This window comes from Tinamus guttatus, unplaced genomic scaffold (genome assembly GCF_059628265.1).
Source record: "Tinamus guttatus ecotype Peru unplaced genomic scaffold, ASM5962826v1 Tinamus_guttatus_pri_ptg000227l, whole genome shotgun sequence".
Lineage (NCBI taxonomy): Eukaryota > Metazoa > Chordata > Aves > Tinamiformes > Tinamidae > Tinamus > Tinamus guttatus.
Window position 1 is genome coordinate 209,797 of NW_028288761.1, and position 20,292 is coordinate 230,088.

General features: G+C 62.8%; 2 protein-coding genes across 2 annotated transcripts; both read right to left on the reverse strand.

Moving 5' to 3' along the window:
- Nucleotides 1–1,727: 1,727 nt before the first annotated feature.
- Nucleotides 1,728–6,280, reverse strand: LOC104575119 (acetylcholine receptor subunit gamma). The gene is made up of 12 exons (XM_010222445.2): nt 6,238–6,280; nt 5,659–5,798; nt 5,376–5,420; nt 5,058–5,167; nt 4,800–4,955; nt 4,486–4,583; nt 3,479–3,682; nt 3,056–3,170; nt 2,760–2,874; nt 2,254–2,461; nt 2,030–2,163; nt 1,728–1,911 (listed from the first exon to the last, which is right to left on the reverse strand). The coding sequence occupies exons 1-12, from the start codon at nt 6,278–6,280 to the stop codon at nt 1,747–1,749; spliced, it is 1,533 nt and encodes a 510-aa protein (XP_010220747.1). The 3' UTR covers nt 1,728–1,746.
- An 889-nt stretch (nt 6,281–7,169) lies between these two features.
- LOC104575121 (uncharacterized) lies at nt 7,170–19,243 on the reverse strand. Its single transcript, XM_088525594.1, has 29 exons — nt 19,072–19,243; nt 18,393–18,554; nt 17,664–17,864; nt 16,830–16,883; nt 16,363–16,552; nt 16,172–16,280; nt 15,933–16,092; nt 15,649–15,791; nt 15,408–15,567; nt 15,111–15,299; nt 14,854–15,015; nt 14,684–14,756; nt 14,264–14,426; nt 13,641–13,806; nt 13,467–13,559; nt 13,051–13,157; nt 12,810–12,860; nt 11,373–11,508; nt 10,656–10,801; nt 10,435–10,479; nt 10,161–10,270; nt 9,830–9,985; nt 9,545–9,660; nt 9,001–9,201; nt 8,381–8,492; nt 8,119–8,233; nt 7,689–7,890; nt 7,460–7,578; nt 7,170–7,352 (listed from the first exon to the last, which is right to left on the reverse strand). The coding sequence occupies exons 1-29, from the start codon at nt 19,241–19,243 to the stop codon at nt 7,170–7,172; spliced, it is 3,996 nt and encodes a 1,331-aa protein (XP_088381720.1).
- Between the last annotated feature and the right edge of the window lie 1,049 nt (nt 19,244–20,292).

Genomic DNA, 20,292 nt, shown 5'->3' on the forward strand with positions numbered 1-20,292 from the left:
GCTGCTTGGGCCAATTTGGTAGCGACCGTGGAGCTGGCAGCCCGTGTCTGGGACAATTATCGGCCTTGGGGACCAGGGGACTTTCAGCCTCGTGGCTCTGATTACAGATTCCGCACGTTATTGGAGTCTGGATTGAAAGCAGCCAGGACGGTCTAAAATATTCCCAGCCCTCTGATGGGCTCGTTTTCCCTTACCCCGTTGAGGATGTCGGTCCTCAGGTATCCGCGGTCCTGCAGTCCCTGCCTGTTGGCAGGGGGCAAAAGAGGGTGTCAGGGCACAACTGCTCTGGCTGTCTCGTCCTTCCTCTCGTTTCTCGAGGCCTCGCGGTCCCATTCTTCTCCTTGCCACGTGTTTGCCAGCAGCTTTCAGCCAAGTGCTCTATTACAGGCACAGTTTGTTTTTCCTGCTGCGATCAGGTACTACTATGGCTGCTACTTAAAATTCCTTTTAAATACAGCTCTCCCCTGCTGCTCTCTGATATTTGTTAGGGGGATTTAGTTGTAATTACATTTCGGCAATCTAAGCAAAAATAGCTTGCGAGGCAGGGCTGGAGTACTAGCTGCAGGCTCCTTTTCTCCCCAGCGCGTTTTGCTCCTTGCAGATGACATCACGGAGGACTTTAGTCCTGTTGCTGAGCCCAGCTGTGCGTCGTGGCCACCTCTGCTATTTCATGTTCTCGCCCACTTCCCCCCTCTGACTCTGCATGTTGAAGCTGGCACTGAGGAGCACAGGGTTGCTATTAAATCCCCAAATGCTGCAATCCTGCTGGGATTAACTTTAAATGCTGCCTGTGAGTGAGCGGCAAAAGGGCCCTTCCCTGGCAGATTGTTCCTGTCCTGCTGCTGCGGTGGTTGGGATTGGGAGTGCTCGGCGCTGCTTCCCCTCGCTCGGAGTAAGAGCAGCAAGCTGGTTGGTTTATGGAGCTCATGCTCCTTAATGTGACAACTTTCTTGGGGTCAGTAGGAGAATGCTCTTTGGCCGGGGGGTAGGAGAAGTCCCTGGCAGAGAGCCAGGAGCTGGCAGGGATGGCTTGGCTGCTGTTCACTCTGTGCGTGCCCGCGGTGCCCCCGCTCCGGCACAGCGCTCAGGAGCTGCGTGCGGGCGGTGGGGACGCTCATCTCCCGGTAGCAGCGGAGGTGCCAGGGGGCCCTGGAGAGGCAGCGTGTGCCAGCGCTGCCCGTGGGACTGCAGAGGGGCAGGCACCAGCTGCCGGCCCCACCATGGGGTAAGCAGAGAGGGGGGCTGTGCTGGGACCCCCACCCCCGTCCGGGCTGTGTCCTGGGTGTGTGGCCAAGCCAGGAGTGAGTGTCCCCTCCGTGTCTCCATCCCCCAGACACTTGATGCACAGCAAACCCTGGCCTGGGGACATGGTCCGGATGATGGGGCCTGCCTGTGTGAGTGGCAGATGTGCTCAGTCCTCAGCCGTGTGCCAGCCCTCAGTGCCTGTGGGAAGCACAACCCAGCTGTCCAAGAGGGGTGATCCAAGGAGGGCTGATCAGCGGGCACGCAGCAAAGACACCCCAGAGCTCTGCGAGAGCACCTTGGCTTTACTTCCATGTTCAGCACAAGCACTGCTCAGCGCCACCAGCGCTGCCCAGAGCTCCGTGTCCCCGCTCCTCCCGGTGCTGTGTGTGGCACTGGGAGCCGCTGTGTCTGCAGAGGTCTCAGCTGAGCCCCAGCTGGGAGCTGGCATCCTTCTCAAATGGTCCCCGGGGCTGGACTGCTGGTGGACACGTGGAGGCATCGCTATGGCAGGTAATTCTTGGGATCCCCGGGGAAGGGCAGGGCAGGCGCTTGGTTGAAGTGAGCCACGAGGAAGATGCCAATGGTGCCACACACGAAGAGCGTGGCCATGATGAAGAAACAGACACGGTCGATCACCCGGCCCACCAGGATCCACTCTTCGTTCTCCTGCAGGTGGAACAGGGAGCGGTGATGGGCTGCTAGGGGCACCCCCCTCATGGCACTGTGGTGCTGGCCCTGGGTGCCCTCCCAGGTGCCCTTCCAAGCTGCCCTGGCCCTAACTCACACTGCTGAAATCGTTCTGCTTCCGCGTGGCGTTGGCGATGTGGTTGCAGGCGTCCACGCAGGCACGGATCTCAGGGCCTGCCTCCTCCAGGCTGTGGCAGAAATCTTGGTCATTGCCGCTCTCCAGGCCGTGTCCTACGTGCAGGATGGACAGCCAGTGGTCACCAGCAGGCACCTGGGCAGGCAGGGATTTGCCATGCTGCCCAGGGCACCTGGGGCACTCACCAATCTTTTCCATCACGGTTTTCATCAGCCCGTCCCTCTCCTTCTGCTTCTCGAAGAGCAGCTCGGTGCGGGCTTTCCAGAGCATGTACTCGTCGGCTTTCACCATGAGCCCCAGGGAGCTGCGCCGGCGGGCGGCCCGCGGCGGCCCCGCCGCCTCCTCGCGCGGCATGTGCATGCCCAGGTAGCGGGGCAGGACGTGCAGGCACACCTGGGCACAGCGGCGTCCGTGGGACAGCGGCCTCAGCCCCGACCCACCTCGTGGGTGTGAGCAGGACCCCGCATCGCCCAGGGCATCTCCACATGCTAGTGGGATGCTGGGAGAAGTGTCCTTGGTAGTGGCCTGGTGGCTTAGTGCAGTCCCTTGGGAACATCTAGGGATGCCCCCACTTGCACCACGACTTGTGCTCAGATTAACGCATGCCACCACCCTGGTCCTTGAGGGGGGCCACACGTCCTCAGTTACCCCCCTGCCCCATGAATAAGGGGGCTGGGGTAGAGGCAGATACCTGGCGCACTCTGTCCGACATGGAATGAGTGTTGGATGTTCTCAGCGAGATGTTGAGGACAATGACGGCATTCACCACGATCACCACAGTCACCACCATGAGGAAGGTCAGGTACCTGGAAACGGGGCATGGGGCCACGCTAGCTGGGGGGCTTTTGGGGCCCTGTGGGCATGTGGTAACCTTGTACCAGCCCTGTGTGTGGAAGGAGGGGACGTGGTTGCCTGTGTCCTCTGCTCTGCTCCCCCTTGCTTGGGGGGCTGGCAGGACTGGCACCACATCCCTATGCCGTCACTTACTTCCCAATGAGGGGCACGGCCTGGGATGTCTCGGGCACCTTCTGGGCAATGAGGAAGAGGAAGACGGTCTGGGCCAGGAGCACGTTGATGGAGACGGTGCATTTCTGTCCCCCCGCTATCGAGAAGGGGCAAAGGCAGAAGTCGGCCCAGGGCAGTGGTGCAGGCACGACCCTCCTTTGGCAAAGGGCCTGCCCTGACACCAGCCCCAAAGCTGAACCAGCCACATCCTAATACAGGAGTTTAACTCTGGGGTATCCAGAAACTCATCCCTCTCACCCAAATATTGCAGCATGAGAGGGCACCTGCAAGCCACACCATAAGTGGGAGCAAGATGGTGCAGCTGGTCCCCAAACATGAGAGTACAGACCTTTCCTCACCCCCTGCCTGTAGAGTCCCCGCTGAGGGCACAGTGCCAGCACATACCTTTGGCAGGCAGAAAGTAGACCAGCACAGCCATGGAGGAGATGAGGACACAGGGCACGATGATGTTGATGATGTAGAAGAGCGGCTTGCGCTGGATGATGAGGTAGAAGACGATCTGCTGGTACTGGATGTCGTCTGGGGTGAAGCGCCCTGCGTTGATGATCTTCCGAGCAGGACGGTGCTTGATGGCCCACTCGCCATTCTCTGCCATGCAGTGGTGCCACATGAGTCCCTGTACCCCCTACCCTTCCTTGGGCCAATAGTCCCTGTTGCAGTGCGGTGGGGAGGAGGGAAAAGCCCATTGCTTGACATGGGCACTGTTCTGGGCTCGGAGAACAGAGCTAGAGTTGTTTTGTGGAGGTATTGGAGAAGACCAGAGGGTGCCAGGGCAAAATGTCATCCTTGAAAGCTATAGGAAGGGGCAGGTGGGCATCCGTAGGACACGTTGGGCGCCGCAGGCTCAGGGGCTCCTAGAGCAAGTTGCTCAGGGGGCTGGGAGTCCCTCAGGTGCTGGGGAGCCGTGGGGGAAGCCAAGCATGACCCTTGATTACGGCACGTTGTTTTCCCCCCGTTGCCAGCGGGAGCAATAGATTTTTCCCAATCAAGATCGCAGCTCAGGCTGGTAATGAAAAAATAAATCTCACTGCCCGAAAAGCATTTTGTTCCTTCAATATGCAATTAAAATGTGATGGAAAACGTCATCGTTTGGCCGTGACAGTTACGTTCCCAGCATCAATCAAGCGCTGTGGAGCACTGTTCTCCAGGAGAGATTGCCAGGCAGTGAGAGCCCCGCGACCGGGGGGGTTAGCAAAACAAATCTCATCCGCGCACCCGCTTTGACTAATAACTTAAGTGCCCATGTAATGGCGAGAGCTGCTAATAGCTCCCCACAGCCCTGCTTTTGGCAGCCACCAGCCTCCTCCCGGGCCTGCTCCCTGCCCGCCTCGACGGATGCTCTTCCCTGTGCCATGGGGCTGGCCCGACCCAGCGCCGGGCAGCGGCGCTACCTGTGAAAGCCTCGGGATCGATGGAAATCCACTCCACGGTGCGGCCGTCCTCCTCCGTCAGCAGCAGGTTGATTTCGTTGGCACTGTAGGTCTGGGACCTGGGGAGGGAGAAGGGGTGTCTGAGGCTGGCACTGGCAGGGGATGCATGGTGCCAGCCTGGGAAAGGCCACCCCTATCCCCAGCCTGCGGGTCCCTGGCGGGACCCTGATGGACCATTGGGTGCTGGGGCCATGTTGCAGTGTTCGAGGGGGTCTGGGCTGTCCTTCTGCCCCGTGTCCCAGCCAGACGCACCGCGGTGCCCACCCCACGCTCACTGGAAGACCATGGTGCAGTTCTGCCAGTCGAAGGGGAAGTAGGTGACGTGGATGGAGCAGGAGCTGCGGTAGATGGCAGGGGGCAGCCAGTAGATGCAGCCGTCAGGGGATACCAGCACATTGGTGTAGAGGGTGATTTCGAAGGTCCCGTCGATGCTGGGCAGAAAGGGCAGGATCAGCCTCAAACCATGTCTCCCACTAGCTCCCGCATGGGGAAATGCCCCTGGTGCCCACGCAGCAAGCCCTGCCCGGCCTCACTTGTTCTCTAGGACGACATCGGGCAGCCAGACCATGGTGGAGGGCACTCGCAGCAGCTCGATGTTGTCGTACTTCTGAGGGTCCCAGCGCAGGCGGTAATCGCACCATTGCTGGGGCAAGGGAACAGAGGCAGATCTTGGCCACACTCACTCACCCTGGGCCAAGGGTGCTCACGAGCCCCCCTGGCCCATGCTGCCCCTTGCATCTGGGGGTACCCACAAAAGGGTTTTCAGTGCCAGCCCTCTATGGGGTGCCACCCTTCAGAGGCAAAAGGGGCATGGGCCTCCTGCCCAGGATGGGCAACGCCTCGGGTCTCACCATCTCGATCCAAACATTGGTGGTGAGGGTCTCCTCCCGCTCGTTCTGGGAAGGAAGGGGGAGAGAGTAGCATCAGCACCCTGCCCGCCTCAGCTCCCCCATCTCCCACTGCCCTCTGACATGGGGCAAGGGCAGAGCCTCTCCCACGCAGTGCCCTGGCATCGTGATGGTGTGGGATGGGGACATGGTAGACCTGGGCACCTGCCTCAGGGTGGCCTTACTCTCCTAGCAGGTTGCTATGCAGGTAAGCGGGCAACAGAGACTAGCGCGAGGGGTACCTCACCAAGGAGATGAGGTTGGTGAGGGTGAGCTTGAGGGTGACATTGATGAGCTGGTCCCCATGCAGCGCTGGGCGCAGGTGGCGATTGTAGTTGTCCATGAGGTCCTGGAGCAGCTTTTCCTCCTGGTTCCTGCAGCTCACACCTGGGGAGGGCAAGTACCATGGTGTCCCCAGGGTATGGGGGCACCTGTGGGGCTACCTGGGTTCTGCTGCCCCTGGGAGCCACTGGCATGACCTGGAGGTGTTGTGTGTGTTGCTGTATACGTCCGTATGTGCCTGATGGCATGCAGCAGTGACCCGGTGTGCCAGCATGCACCCATGCTTGTGCAGCACGTGGGCACAGCACTGTGTCCGTGGGCGTTGTGGCTGCACCTCGAGGGTGCTGTGCACTTGTGTACAACCCCATGCATCCCCAGCACCCCCCCGGGCTGGACACAGGGCTGTCAGCATGGGGACCACCCCCCCCAGGGGTGGCAGTGAATGGGTGCTACAACCTCCCCGCCCCAAGGACTGCCGGGGCCAAGGTGGGGACATGGCTGGGGGCCCCCTCCAGGCCACCCCCCCAGGGTGGGCACCCCTTACCTGCCAGGGTGCAGAGCGCGAGGAGGAGCCCAGGGCAGCGCATGGCGGGGCCGCAGCGTGGCAGGACCGCGGCTCCGCTCAGTGCTGCGTGGAGCTATTCTGGGCCTGGCGCCTGGGCGGGCCAGCTGTCCCCACCGCCGTCAGCTGCTCCCCAGAACGATGCGGCCAGGGCGGGACAGGGGACCAGTGGAAACCTCTGCACACAGGGGCCACGGAAAAGAGGCTGATGGGCGAGTACCTCCAGCAGTGCCCCGTCCTGCCCAGGCGTGGCTATTTGGTTCCCGGCCAGGAGGGTGATGCCCATGGGGGTAGCACCAGTGGGAGAGGGGGCTGTGCCCCCCTGAGCACCTCCCTCAAAGGCCAGAGTTAGAATCCCACCCCCCTCCGGGCCTGTGGATTCCTGGCTCTGTGGAGGGGAGGTGACAGCTGTCCAGGCCACTGCTGGTGGGAATGTCAGCTGTGTCCCTTGAAACCCGAGCCCTGGCCTCCTGCCACTGAACTGGGCAGGGGAACACTCTGGTCCCCTCCAGCCCCGTGCCGTGGGATGGGGCATGTCAGGAGGGAGATGCTGGTGCCTCTAGACAGGAGGGGAGATGGGGGGGTTCTGGTTCCCCGACAGGCACAGGGATGGAATATGGGCCCTGATGGCACTTCTCTGACTGCTGGTTTCGTGGCTGGGTTGGTGTTACATGGTGTTACATGGGGAGCCTGTCCCCTTCCCTGAGCACCCTCCATGCCTGGCATGGCCCTTCCCAGCGTGTGTGATGTGTTTTGGGGTGTCCTGTGCCCAGGGGCAGAGAGGAGCCATCAACTTAGCAACCCATGGCAAGAAAAACTTGTCTTTATTCTCCCAGGTGGCAGCACCAGCCAATGCATCTGAGTGGGAACCATGGGCTGGCACCTGGGTCTCCCCCACCCGCCTCGCTGGGACTCTAGATGTAGCGCTTGTTCTGCTCGCTGTAGTCGTAGGGGTCTCCAGCGAAGGGCAGCGGCGGCGGGTGGTTGTAGATGCCCATGAGGAAGATCCAGAGGGTGCCCAACACCAGCACAGGTGTGATGAGGAAGAGGCAGAGCCGGTCCATGGTGCGGGCCACGCGGTACCAGTTGTCCTTCTCCTAGGGGAGATGGGCAGCGGGTGGCACAGCAGGCAGGGGGACTGGCCACAGCCGAGGAGGGCAATGCCGTGGGCATCGTCCACCTCTGCCGTGCCCGTGGCACCCACCTCATTGTAGCTGTTCTTCTCCCGCATGTACTGCACGATGTAGTTGGCCTCATCAATGGCCGACTTCAGCTGCTCATAGACCTGGCCGTGGCCTGTGTCTGTGCGAGGTGGTGCCATGCCTGGAGGCACAGGAGCCATGAGATGGACACCCAAAAGGTGGCCCCAAAGGAGAGGTGCCCCCTCTGGGCATCCTGGTCCTGCTGCCCTCCCATGTCCCCCTGGTCCTCACGGGCAGGGGTGACGCGGCTGGCCAACCCGTGCCGCTCCGACTGCTTCTCAAACATGAGCTCGCTGCGGGACTTGACGCTGAAGTACTCCTCCGCCTTGGCGATGTAGCCGGCCGAGCTGCAGCGCCGGACGTGCGGGGCGCCCGCTGAGCTCTCGGCCGGCTGCGACATGCGCAGCAGTGGGGGCAGGGTCTCCAGGAAGACCTAGGGCACGGGACAAGACGTCAGGCCCCCAGTGCCCACCCTGGATGCCCTCCTTGTTCTCTCCCTCCAGCCCCAGCCAGGTGAGCAGCAGAAGACACTGAGTCCTTTGGGGTGGTGAGGATGGGGCACGCCGATGTCGTGCCTGGGAAGTGCTGCCCTATACCCTCTGTGGAGCCCTGCTACACCCACCAAGAGCCATAGCTCCTCTTCCCCCAGCACCCCACTCACCTCTTTGACCCAGTTGGACATGATATGGGTGCTGGGAGTGCGGAAATGGAAGTTGAGAATCACAACGCAGATCACCACCACAGCCGTCACCAGTATCATGACGAAAAGCAGGTACCTGGGCGTGGGGGGACATACAGACCACTCCGCTCAATTCTGTTTTACCCATTTGCAGGGCTGGCATCGCCACTGGGCACAAGCGCAGGCAGAGTCACCCTCTGCCACCCTATGACCCCCAAGATGCCGGGTGGTGGCCTAGACTCACTTGCCGATGAGTGGAATGGCATGAGAGGTGGGGGGCAGGCGCTGGGAGACAAGCAGGAGGAAGACGGACTGGGCCAGGAACACGGAGATCACCAGCGTCATCTTCTCCCCACCTGGAGAGCGGTGAGCCCAGGTCAGTTCTGGTCCTCAGGAGGCTACGGTCCCCTCCTGGACCCCCAGTGCCATGATGCCTCTTACTGCCCCCTGTATCAGGATCCTTCCCAGTGTTCCCAGTTGCTGGGATTACCCTCCCAGTGTCCCCATTGCCAGGATCTCCCCATCAGTGTCCCATTCTGGGATAGAGTGCCTCGTGTAGGGTGTTCTGGTTTAGGGGTGTCTCATATGGTGTATCTTGTGCCCTGGTCATGGTGCCCTTTGGCAGAGTCTCTAGACAAGATAATGGGTTCCTGGTCCCTTGTTCGGGGTGTTCTGGTGCCAGAGTCCCTCTGAGGTGTGACTGTGCCAGGGTACCTTGTGCTGGTTGTTGGGGTGCCCCTCTGCCCCAAAATCTCATGTGAATTTTGAGGTGACCCCATGTTCCAGGGCCCAAGCAGGTACGGGATGTAGCGTGCCCTGCAGGATGTCCCCATGCCCAGCACTGGTGTCACAGGACTTGCTCACTGTCAGCAGGCAGGTAGAAGACGAGGATGGCCATGAAGGCGATGAGGACACATGGCGTGACGATGTTGATGACGTAGAAAAGTGGCTTGCGCTTGATGATGAGGTAGAAGGTGATGTCCTGGTACTCACTGCTATCACGGGGGTTTTCGGGGTGGATGTTCTTGCGGGCTGGGCGATGGATGATTTCCCATTCCCCATTTTCTGTCAGGATGCACAGGATAGAAAATGGCATGGGGGAAACCAGCCCTGCCTGTCCTCCACAAGCCCAGCCCACCTGCGGTTTCACCATTCTTTAGTGTTGTCCCCATCCTCACCACCCCAAGCAGAGATAGCACCAGGCCTGAGTGCCAAAGCCCTGCATACAAGGGTGTCTTGGCAATGGGGTGTCCCTGAGCCCCTTGCAGTGTGTCCTGGTGGTGGGCTGCTCCTGGGCCCTATATGGGGCTCCCCTGTGCCCTATATGTGGTGTCCTGGTGGCAGAGCACCCCTGAACTCTGTACAGACTGTGCTCCTCCCACAGGGCACAGAAAGAGGTGCACGCTACCTGTGAAGCCTTCAGGGTCGATGATGATCCACTCTACTAGGTATTTCTTTCCCGTCTCCATGTCAGACTCCTCCTTCAAGTGCATGGTGATCTCCTCAGCATTGTATGCCAGTGAGCTGGCCCAGAGAACAGACAGTGACTTTCTGTGCCCACTGTCATCTCCTGGCTGCCCCTGGCCCAAGTCTCCCGCACAAGGCCAAGGGCCCTCCTAGTCACCCCACAGAACCCTCCCTGGCTGCCCTGCCCTCCTGCCCACGCTACCCTGGCCTGCCAGCCCCGCAGCACCTGAATTTGAGGGTGCAGTTCTGCCAGTCGAAGGGGAAGAAGTCGACGTTGATGGGGCAGGTGGTGCGGAAGATGGCGGGCGGCAACCAGTAGACATAGCCCGTGCTGTAGACGAGCACGTTGCAGTAGTAGGCGATCTGGAAGAGGCCGTCATTGCTGCGCAGAGAGAGAGCAAGGTGGGCACCACGGCCAGCGGGCAATGCGGGGTGGTCCCCTTGGTGCTGGGGAGGGCTCAGCCTCTTTGGTCAAGGACGCCAGCCACCCCATTGCTGGTGGGGGCCTCGGCCAGCCCAGGTTGGGGTGCAGGAGGGGAAATTGAGGCACATCTCACTTGTTCTCCATGACGATCTCGGGCAGCCACAGCATGTCTGGGGGCAGGCGGAGCACCGTGATGTCCCCAAACTCAGACTCGTTCCACTGCAGACGGTAATCTGTCCAGCCCTGGCAGGGAGGATCCCTGGTCACCCCTCAGCACATGGGCTGCCCTGTCCCCATGCCCCAGGGCACAGTAGCACACTGCAAGGCCGCTCCCTAGGGCAGGGGGTGTGGAGGAAGGAAGCAGGGAGGAATTTGGCAGTGCTGGACCCCCCCCTTCTCTTACTCACATGTTCAATCCACAGGTTGGTGGTGAGCGTCTCATCCACCTCTTTCTGCAACAACAGCACAGCACAGTGGGATGACAGGGCCATATAGCTCAGCCTTGGCCCAGCTCAGGCACCACTGCCAGGCAGGGTATCCAGGACAGCGATCCGAGTACCTACCCCGCAAACCCACCCCATGGGATAAGATGAGGTTAACGGCAGGAATGCTTGTGGGGGGGGCTCACCAGCGAGACCAGGTTGGAGAGGGTGAGGGCGAGGTAGACATCCACAGTCTCATCGCTGGAGACGACGGGGCGCAGCTCCTTGTCGTAGCCCTTCTCCTCAAAAAGGTGGTGGATGAGCCGTTCCTCCTGGTTCACACAGAGCCCTCCTGGGGGGCGCAGGGTCAGGCCCGGCCCCATCTAGCCAGTGATGCCCCATGAGGACATGTGGTGATGGCAGGGTAGTGTAATGATGCAGGGACAGACCAGGGTCCTGGTATGTGTATCGCACGCTGAGGCATGGAGGTGGACATGCAGGAATAGATCCAGGCATGGGGCACGTGGGCACACCTGGCCAGGGACACAGACATGGGCACGGACATGCAGGAACACATGGACACACAGATATTGACTCTGCATGCAGAAGACACACAGAGACACAGCGTGGTGGCACAGTACATGTGGATGCACACATGCAAGGACAGACACAGGGACAAAGGGATGCAGTGGCACAGCGCACACACACACACACACACACACACACACAGCTCAGGCAGGGACGCAGCACAGGCAGGATGGCAGCGAGGACAACACTCAGCCATGCAAATCTGCTGCGTGCCAGCAGCCCCTGGGGACACTTGTGCCCAGTGTCATCCTGCCAGCTTTGCTCCTGGCCCTGACCCCCACCAAGGGGGCTCAGGCCCCCCCACCAACAGGGCACAGCCCCAGCCGTATGCTCACCCGCCAGCACCAGCGCCCCGAGCAGGACCAGCCGTGCTGGGAGGTTCTCCATGTGGTGCCTGCTGGGCCCACCCGTCCCGCACTGCACCGGGCTCCCTGCCACCTCGCCGCCTGCCGTCAGGGGACGGATGTCCGGCTGCAGCAGGACAGGGGAGATGGATGGTGCCAGGTGCTGAGGGGGAAGGGGGACGAGACCGGAGAGCGTCTCCAGCCCCTGCTCTTCCGGCACCCTCATGCTCGGAGGAGGGGAGATGGGCAGGCACAGCTGGTGTCGCCGGGCGCACAGTGGTGGTCACCCTGTCGCCCCTTGCCCAGCAGCCGGAGACGGCTCCCTTGCCCGCTCCAGGACTTGCACTGCTGAACTCTTGATGGAGTGAGGAGCCTTCCTGCAGCTCAGCAGGTCCAGGGATGCTGCTTGAGGCAGGCGAGTGGGTGTGGGGGGCAATGAAGGGGCCCAGACTCTCTGAAAGCAAGGGGACAAACGTGCTGACAGCCAAAGGTGCTCATGGGCAGGGGCTGGCGGCTGGCCACCCCTCACGGGTGGTACTGGGTGGCTGGGTCTTTTGCAGAAAGAGTGGTATTGCTAGAGGGAGAGTCCGGGGGCAGGGTTAGCAGGGGACACCCCTTGCCCTGCAGCTCCAAAGCACAACTTAGTCCATAGCCACCACATATGTCCCCCTGCACCCCCTTTGCATCTCCATGCCACGCGGCAGAGCCCTCCAGGGTCCTGCCTTGGACCTGGGAAGGTGATGTTAGGCATGGGAGGCCTCCCTGGGTGCCTGGTGGGCAGGAAAGGGTGCATGACCCCCCTGGCCAGGGGAATGGAGCTCAGCACCAATGCCAGGGCTGTGAACCGATGCTAGGGGGGTGTGCATGGCTCGGGGGCATGGGGCGACGGGAGAGAGCTGCGTCAGGGTGCTGCATCACGCGCACAAGGCTCCCCCAGCGCCTGCCTCGCGGGCTCCGCGTGGCGCAGCACCCCCTTAGACTCGTGAGCTACTAGAAAATAGAGCCCTTCTTTATTGAAAAATAAACCCTTTTCTGTACAAATAAATAACAGCCTGGGTGGTGCTGGGGGATGGGATTTGGCCAAGGCAGGGGCCCTGGGGCGAGGGAGGGTTTCAATCCTGGCCAAGATGCTCCATAGCCCTAGGGGAGGTCAGGGGGTGCTGGCAGTGAAAAGGAAACTGAGGCACGGAATGGGACAAGACCATGAAACTGCCTGAGCCTGGGGGCACCGGGACATGAGAGACCCCTGCCTCAGTCCCCATGTGTCCCCTGGCTGGCACAGGGCCCAGGGCACAGCGAGTACCGTTAGGTTTTCAAGGCCTCGAGTGCCAAGGCCACCAGGCCAGGCATGCTGCGGGCCAGCGAGTCACTCTCCAGGCCCACGAGACCGGCGAAAGCCGTGGGGCGGCCCCCCACCGTGGCCCGCACATGTGCCCGGTACAGCCCCTTGGCATTTTTGGAGCCTAAGTCCACCAGGATCTGTGGAGAGAGAAGAACACTGGGAAGTCCTGGGAGGCTGCTGAGAAAGGGAGCGTGGGGGGATGGCAACTGTCCCTCTGCAGGGTGGGCACCACCTGGCTCCCTGGGAGGGACTCAAACCAGCATCTGATCCCCCAGACTTTGCAGCCAGGAGGGCGCTGGGAGAGCCAGGCTGGGCCCGGGCACTCACCTCCTGGAAAGTCATGGCCAGGTCCGACTCGGGCACCCGCAGCACCCAGGCGTACAGCTCTTGAACCGCGCTGACTCGCGCTGCTGACTCGTTGAGGCCGGCACAGCCTGGAACTGCAGAACGGGGATGTCAGGGATTACGGAGTGATTGCGGAAGCCAACGGGCTCTGCCAGGGAACCCCACTGTGACCAGGAGCAACTGGGCTCTTCCCTGGCCACCTCGGTAAGCCGACGGGACAGGGGAGAGGACCTGCAGGGATGTGGGAGGTCTGTCATGACCCACAGGCTGAGCTTCCCTGGGACGGGGGTGCAAATCTGCGTCTGGGCTTGCCACCAACCCCATAGCTGGGGGCAGCAGGTGACTTGGGTCCTTCTGGGCATGTTGGCACCTGTTCCTGCAGTGGTCAGGGCCCCTACCTTGGTTCTTAACATTCTCCTCCTCCTCTTCCACCCCGGGCGATGTGGGCACCGGATCATGTTTCTCCTGCAGCTGCCTGCCCACTGTGAACTCTGCCACAGAGAGAGGTGTGAAAATCCCAGAGGAGACGGACAGTGAGTGCCAACCCTGGTGCCCCATCATCCCCAACCTGCCTGCCGCCCGGCGCTCACGCTTCAGCACAGGGGTCCCCGACGGGTCTCCGGGTGCTTGTTGCAGCTCCGTGGCTTTGAGGTGGGCGACCAGGCCCAGCTCTGCTCGCAGCTGGGTGAGGAAGGCTCTGCCTTGGCCCACCAGCTCCTCCACTGCCTCCTCACCCTGCTGAAAGGGATGAGGGCACAGAGCGGGCTGTGGGGCACATGTGGCACTGCCCTCGGGCACTGTCCAAGGCACATGGCAGCAGAGCACAGGGTATGGCAGGACTGGTATCTCATGGGTTTTTAGTGGCCTTATGGCCACTTTGGTCCAGAGTCAAAGCTATGGAGTCAGACTCACGTGGGTGGGGTTGGACAGGTGACTACGGGTTAGGACCCCTGACTGCGGGGTTGGACCTGAAGCTGGCTCTGCAGTGGTTGGACTAGGAGCACTGGTTTCAGCTGGGGAGGGCAAGACACTCTCTCTGTGGTGGTGGCAACTGGATGCCACCTCCACGGCTGCCCAAGGAATACTGGGGCCAAGAGACAGTGGGAGGGACATGGTGGAGCTATAGGGATTTGGTCCCTAATGCACTGGTCACCAAAGGAGCTGGGGGATTCCCAGCTCACCCCTCTCCAAATACCTGCAGGAAGAGCCACGTCTCTCCAGGCATCTTCTCCCCATCTGAGGGGGGTGATGAGGAGCTGCCCCCTGCCATGGCCCTCAGCGCCTCCACCCAGTCCTGCAGCTGAGGCCCCACAGTCCCGAAGAGCCCAGTGAAAGGGGGTGACTGCCTGGCGCCCTGTCTGCAAGCACAGTGGGGGACAGTTCATGTGGGTGCCTGGCAGGCGACACCGTCCCCCCGGGCAGTGCCACCCACATCGGGAACCCCAGCATCCATAGCTGCACAGGGGGAGGCTGTGTTCACCTCCCTCCAGGTCTGCCCAGGTGAGGGAGACTCCAATGCTTTGGGCAGGCCCATGGTGATGCCCAAAGAATCTCGCCCACCTTGGGGCATCTCCCCAAACCCTTCAGCCCCCTGTGCCCTCTCATCCCCCCTTACCTGGTGGGGGATGTGCGGTGTCCCACGTTACCCTCTGCCATGGGGCTAGGCTGCCCCCCTACCACAGCCAGACCTGTGTGGACGAGGTGTGGGGAAGTAGGGGGTAAGAGAGCCCAGTGGCAGTGCTAGGACAGACAGCGGGTCTGGAGCAGCACAACCCAGGAGGGTACCTGGGGTGTCCCTGCGGACGCGGGCAGGGAAGAAGTGTCTGTAGATGTTGCCCACGAGCTGGGGCAGGGTGCGGGTGAGGAAGGAGAAGTCAAGCTGGTTTCGGAAGAAGTCCCCAGCTTGGCGCAGAAGATCCACCAAGGTCTGGGCATAGGCGTGCAGCTCTGCGGGTGCAGCGGGTGAACAGCATCCCCAGTCATCACGCCACAAGGAGCGGGCTCTGGACCTGGCTCTGGGCACCGCTGGCCCTGCCACTCACCGCACCGCCGCCTCCTGGCTCGACACGTCTCCTCGGCGCGGCTGGCACACGCAGCCCGGCTCAGGGGCGCTGGGCAGGCGCCGGCATAGAAGGCGCAGAGGCGGGTGCGCTCAGCCGGCTGCTGCTTGGGGGGCAGCTGGGCCAGCGCCAGCAGGTCGAAGCAGCTGGGTTCCCGGCTGGTGTGCGAGGCTGCGGGAGCACCGGGACTGGTGTGAGGTGCTGCACCCCTTGAGTGTCCCAACGACGCCCTCCCCACAGCCATCCCGTGCCCCTGGGCCACCCCTGGCGAGCACCCACGGTCCATTTGGAGGCTGAGCCAGTCGGTGAAGGTGGCAACGCGGGTGTAGACGCCCGGCTTGCCCCTCTCGCCACACCCGTCGCCCCATGAGGTGATGCCGTAGAGGACGAAGCGGTGCGAGGAGGGGTCCTGGCACACCAGCGGGCCCCCCGAGTCGCCCTGTGGGAGGGATGTCTTCATGTCAGCACCAGGCAGCTCCAGCACTGCTGCCGGTGTCCTCACCCTGGCACCAGGCGTTACCTGGCAGGAGTCGATGCCACCGGACAAGTAGCCGGCGCAGAACATGGTGCTGGTGAGCAGCTCCTTGCCCAGGGCGCCGCGGCACGTTTCCTGGCTGAGCAGTGGCACCTGCGCCTCCATCACCACCTCGGCCGACGGCCCCTCTGCCGGGGTGAGGCTCCCGTCACAGTGTGCCCTGCTCCCTGGCCTCGCCCTTCACCAGCATCTCCATGCCAGGCAGGGGGGCAACAACCAAGGGTGCCCAACCAAGAGGGATGCCCCAAGCACCCGATGTGGGCACCCACCTTCATAGAGGGAGCCCCAACCGGCGATGTAGCAGGTGGTGCCAGGGCCAGGCTCGGTGGGGCTGCTGGGCAGGCACACGGGGCTCACGGTGGGTGACAGTGCCAGGGGTACTGCCAGCTCCAGCAGTGCCAGGTCACCATGAAACGTCTTGGGGTTGAACTGGAAGGAGAAGGGATGGTGTGGGCTGGGGAGCGGAAAGCACCAAGGGGAGGCCTGGGGGCTGCCCTCCTTCACCCACCTTGGGGTGAGGCAGGATGCGCCGTACGGGCACAGCCTGCTCGCCCACGTCAGTCTTGCTCAGCTCATGGTCGCCCACCACCACAGTCCACGCCAGCTCATTCTGGTGCCTGCTGGGAGCAGCAGGGACATGAGTGGGGATGTTAGCGGGGACAGTGGCCAGCCTACCCCGTTGCCGTGCCCGCACCGTACCCAGCGAAGCAGTGGGCAGCAGTGAGCGCCCAGGCGGGTCCCACCAGCACCCCTCCGCACATGAGCTCCCCGTGCAGCCGCACCGACACGAGCCAGGGCCAGGCCCCCTGCGCCGCCGTGCTGCCGCCCATGATACGTCCTCGGGGGGCCGTGGCGTTGGTGCGGGGACCCGCTCGGTGCCCGCAGCTCCCTGTGTAGGTGGGGGACACACAAAGGGGGGGGTGAGAGGCGGCAGCAGCAGCGGGGATGGCGTGCGGCCCACAGGGACGGGGGGCAGGCTGCGCCGGGCGCGCTGTCAAGCCTCATCGTGCTCACAGAGGCGAGTGGGCGGCGGGCCGGGGGCGCCCCGCGGCCCGGCAGCTGCCGACGCTAACCTCTGCCCCCCGGCACAGCAGGCAGCCCGGGGGACGGGGACGCCGGCCGCGGGAGGGGGGCGGCGTGAGCGTCGCCCGGCCTCGCCGCCTCACCTGGTGTCGCCGCCTCTGCTGCTGCCTCGGGGCTCGGGGCTGTGGTCGCCAACCCTGCGGGAATGGGCCATCATGCCATATGGGGTTCCCTGCTGCTGTCCCCCCTGTCCCCCTTGTCCCTGGTGCCCATGAATCCCCTTCACGTGCCCCAGTTTCTCACAGTGCCTGCCATGCCCCTGTCCCCCTAGTTGTCCCATTCACCGCAGATCTCCCTGTGAGCACCACCCAGTCCCCTGTCCCATCCCAGGTCCCCTCATTGCCCCCAGTCTTTTCTATCACTTCAGACACCTCAGTTGTCTGTTCCCTCCTGCCCAGCTTCCCCACCCGGCTCCACCCCAGATCTCTCCAGCCCTCCGTAATGCTCTGTCCCCCCCCTGGATCCCCTCAGATTCTCCATCACCACCAATGCCCCATCACCACCAATGCCCCCCATCACCAAGCCTTCCTGTCTGGCCTCAGATCCCTCCTGTCCCTCATCACCCCCCAGAGTTTCCATCCCTCCAGTCTTCTCTTCACCTCCAATGCCCCATCCTCCCAATCTCCCTTTCTCATCCCAGATCCACCACCACCATCACCACCCATCTCCCCAGTCTTCCCATTCCACTCCAGTTCCCACATCGCCTCCCAATGCCTCCATCCTTCCAGTTTGCCCACCCCACTCCAGACCTCCCTTGTGCCATGCTCCATCCCTGCCATGCCCAATCTCCCCATCCCACCCCAATGCTCCTCACCCCCACCATCCTCCATTCCCTCCCTGCACCAGCAATGACTCCCCACCAGGACACCCCATTTGTTATCCCTCTTTGGGGAATCTTGATGCGGGTGCCCACTCACGGCACTCCTGGAGGCGGCGGTGGCAATGCCCAGCGCTGAGTGGGACACAGGCATCCCCCTGGGCCCCCTCAGATGGGCACAGGCGCTGGTAGGGGGCACATGCCTGGCTCAGCGCCCAGTTGCGCTGGGACAGCTCGGGCAGTGCCTGGGCATCAAGCAGGGTCTGGCAGCTGGGGGGCATGGTGGGGGGTACGGCTGGTGCTGCAGGACAGCAGAGACATGGGCATCTCTCTGCCATCCCTGCCCTCGCCATCCCCAGGGCTCTGCTCTGGGGTGGACGAGGAGCGGGCACGGCGAGGCTCTGAGGGGGCCTGGTTGGGTAGAGCCTCCAGGTTGCTGGGTCTGCTTGGGGAGGGTCTCGGGAGCAGAGAGGGCATCAGGCAGTGTTTGGGGAGGGTCTACAGGGGATGGGGCACTTTTTGGTTAAGATGTTCAGGTGATATTTGGGTAGGGTCTTGAGAAGATGGGATGTGGGGGATAGATGGGGTGTTTTGAGTTTCCCAGCAGTGTTTGGGCAGAGTCTTGGTGGTTTTTCGGTAGCATCTCTAGCAGGTAGGACAAGGTTTTGGGAAGGTCTCCCAGGGAGACAGGTAGTCTATAGGGTAGGGGGCAGTTGGGTCTCATCTCATGAGGATGGGGAGGTTGGGTAGCGACCCCAGGGCGGTGTTTGAGTAGGGTCTCCTGAGGATGGGGTGGTGCCTGGGAAGGGCCGGCGGGGCCGTGACTCACGTGGGCAGCGATGGGTGATGTTGGCGCAGGGAGGGAAGAGGCAGGGGGCACAGAGCCCGCAGGCGCCACGCTGCCGCTGGTGCTCAGCCAGGGCCCCCTCCAGCGCCAGCAGGGCACTCCTCAGCGCCGCCTCCAGCACCAGCGTCCCCCGGCTCGACAGCGCTGGCGGGCACACGGCAGGGCGCTCAGACCCATGGCACCGCAGAGCACCCACGCACGCCCCCGAATGTGGTGTGCAGTGCTTGTGCCTCGCAGGTGTGCCCGTGCTCACGGCCGCATGTGCCCGCGCCTGTAACCCATGTCTGAAGATGTGCCCATGCCTGTGCCTTCATCACCACTCTCCTGCTCCCAGTGTCTCCTGGCAGAGGGTCCCATGGGGCTGGTGCAGCTAGCCGGGACAGGAGGAAGATCTCAGTGGTCTTGGGGCTCAAAATACCTCCTCATTTCCTCAAATGCAACCTCATTTCCCCCCCCATTTTCAGCAGATAGCGCTTGACACCCAGTCTGGGCAGCAAGGGCATCTGCAGGGCTTGGGGAGGCTTGTCCTGTCCCAGAAAAAGGACCTAGGCATCCTGCTTTGCTGCCCCCTCCCCAGAGAAAGAACCCTGAAGTCCCGGTTCTCATAGCCCCCATCCCCATCTGTTTGCCCCCATGTCCCGTGGCAAAGGCAGGCACTGACCTTGCAGGACGCCGGGCGGCATGAGGTAGAGCACCGGGCCCAGCGGGGCCCCCCCCGCCAGCTGCAAGAGCTGCAGGAGAGGCAGGAGCACGGGGGGCCACAGGTGGGCACCGGAGCGGGCGGCGGGGAGAGCCGGCCCCGCCAGCCCCGTCCTCTTTGCTCCTCGCTCCATCCCTGGCGGGCGAGGGGGGCAGCAGGGGGGAGCCCCCGAAGTGCCCGAGGCGGCTAAGGAGAGGCGGATATATACGGTGCCCCCCGGGCGGTGGGAGGAGAGAGGGGCCAGGGGAGTGCAAACAGGCGAGTTCATTAATGTCGCGCCAAGATGCCAGCTCGGGGTGGGGGGACGCGGGGGCAGCGGGGGGGGGGGGGGGGGGGGGCCCAGCCACGGCCTCAATGCCGCCTTTGTTTGACGGGGCCTCCGGGCGGGCAGCATCAGACGGGCCCTGCGCTCCAGCGCTGCCCGCAGCCCTTGATCATTTTCACGCCAATCTCGGACGCGAAACTCTCCCTCCTCTGCTGCCCGGCCGCCCGTGCCCCCCTCGCCTGGCCAGGGGCTCTGGGAGGGGGCCAGCTGGGAGCGGGGCCAGTCAAGGAGGGGTTTTTGGGGGGGGTGGGGATGAGAGGGAGCAGGAGGTGGCGTCAAGCGACTGGGAACGCACTGGGATGCGAGGGGCCTCCGTGCGGGCATGCGATGCACCGGGCACTTCAAAGGCGGGTGGGTGAGCGGGCAAGGCAGAGATTGCAGGAGGGGGAGAACCGAGGGGTCTGGGGGACATATGTGCCCCTCTGGTGGCATCACATCTGGGGCGCTGGGGACTCTAGGAAGTGGGGTGCCATTCGCCCATGCAGCTGCAGAGGGTGCCCCCCGCTCTCCTCCAGCTCTGCAGCTCAGCATGGCATCTGCCCCACACTTTTACGGGCGCCCATGCCCCCCTCCTGCCCCTTTTGTTACTCCCTGATGCCCATGTGCCCGTCCTCACCTTCTTCTGAGGGGCAGAGGGTGTCTGCATCCCCACTGCCAATTTGGAGACCCCTGTCCCCATTTCCTCCCCTGTTAAGGAGTGTCCCTGTCTCCATGCTCATCCCCGGAGCAAGGGGCACCTGTGCCACTCACCATCCATGTTAGGGTCATTTCTGTCCCAGTTATGGGGAACGGGGTGCCCAGGTCCCCATGTCCATTTGCGGGGTGGGGGTGCTCAAGCCTAGGTCTCTATCCCTGCT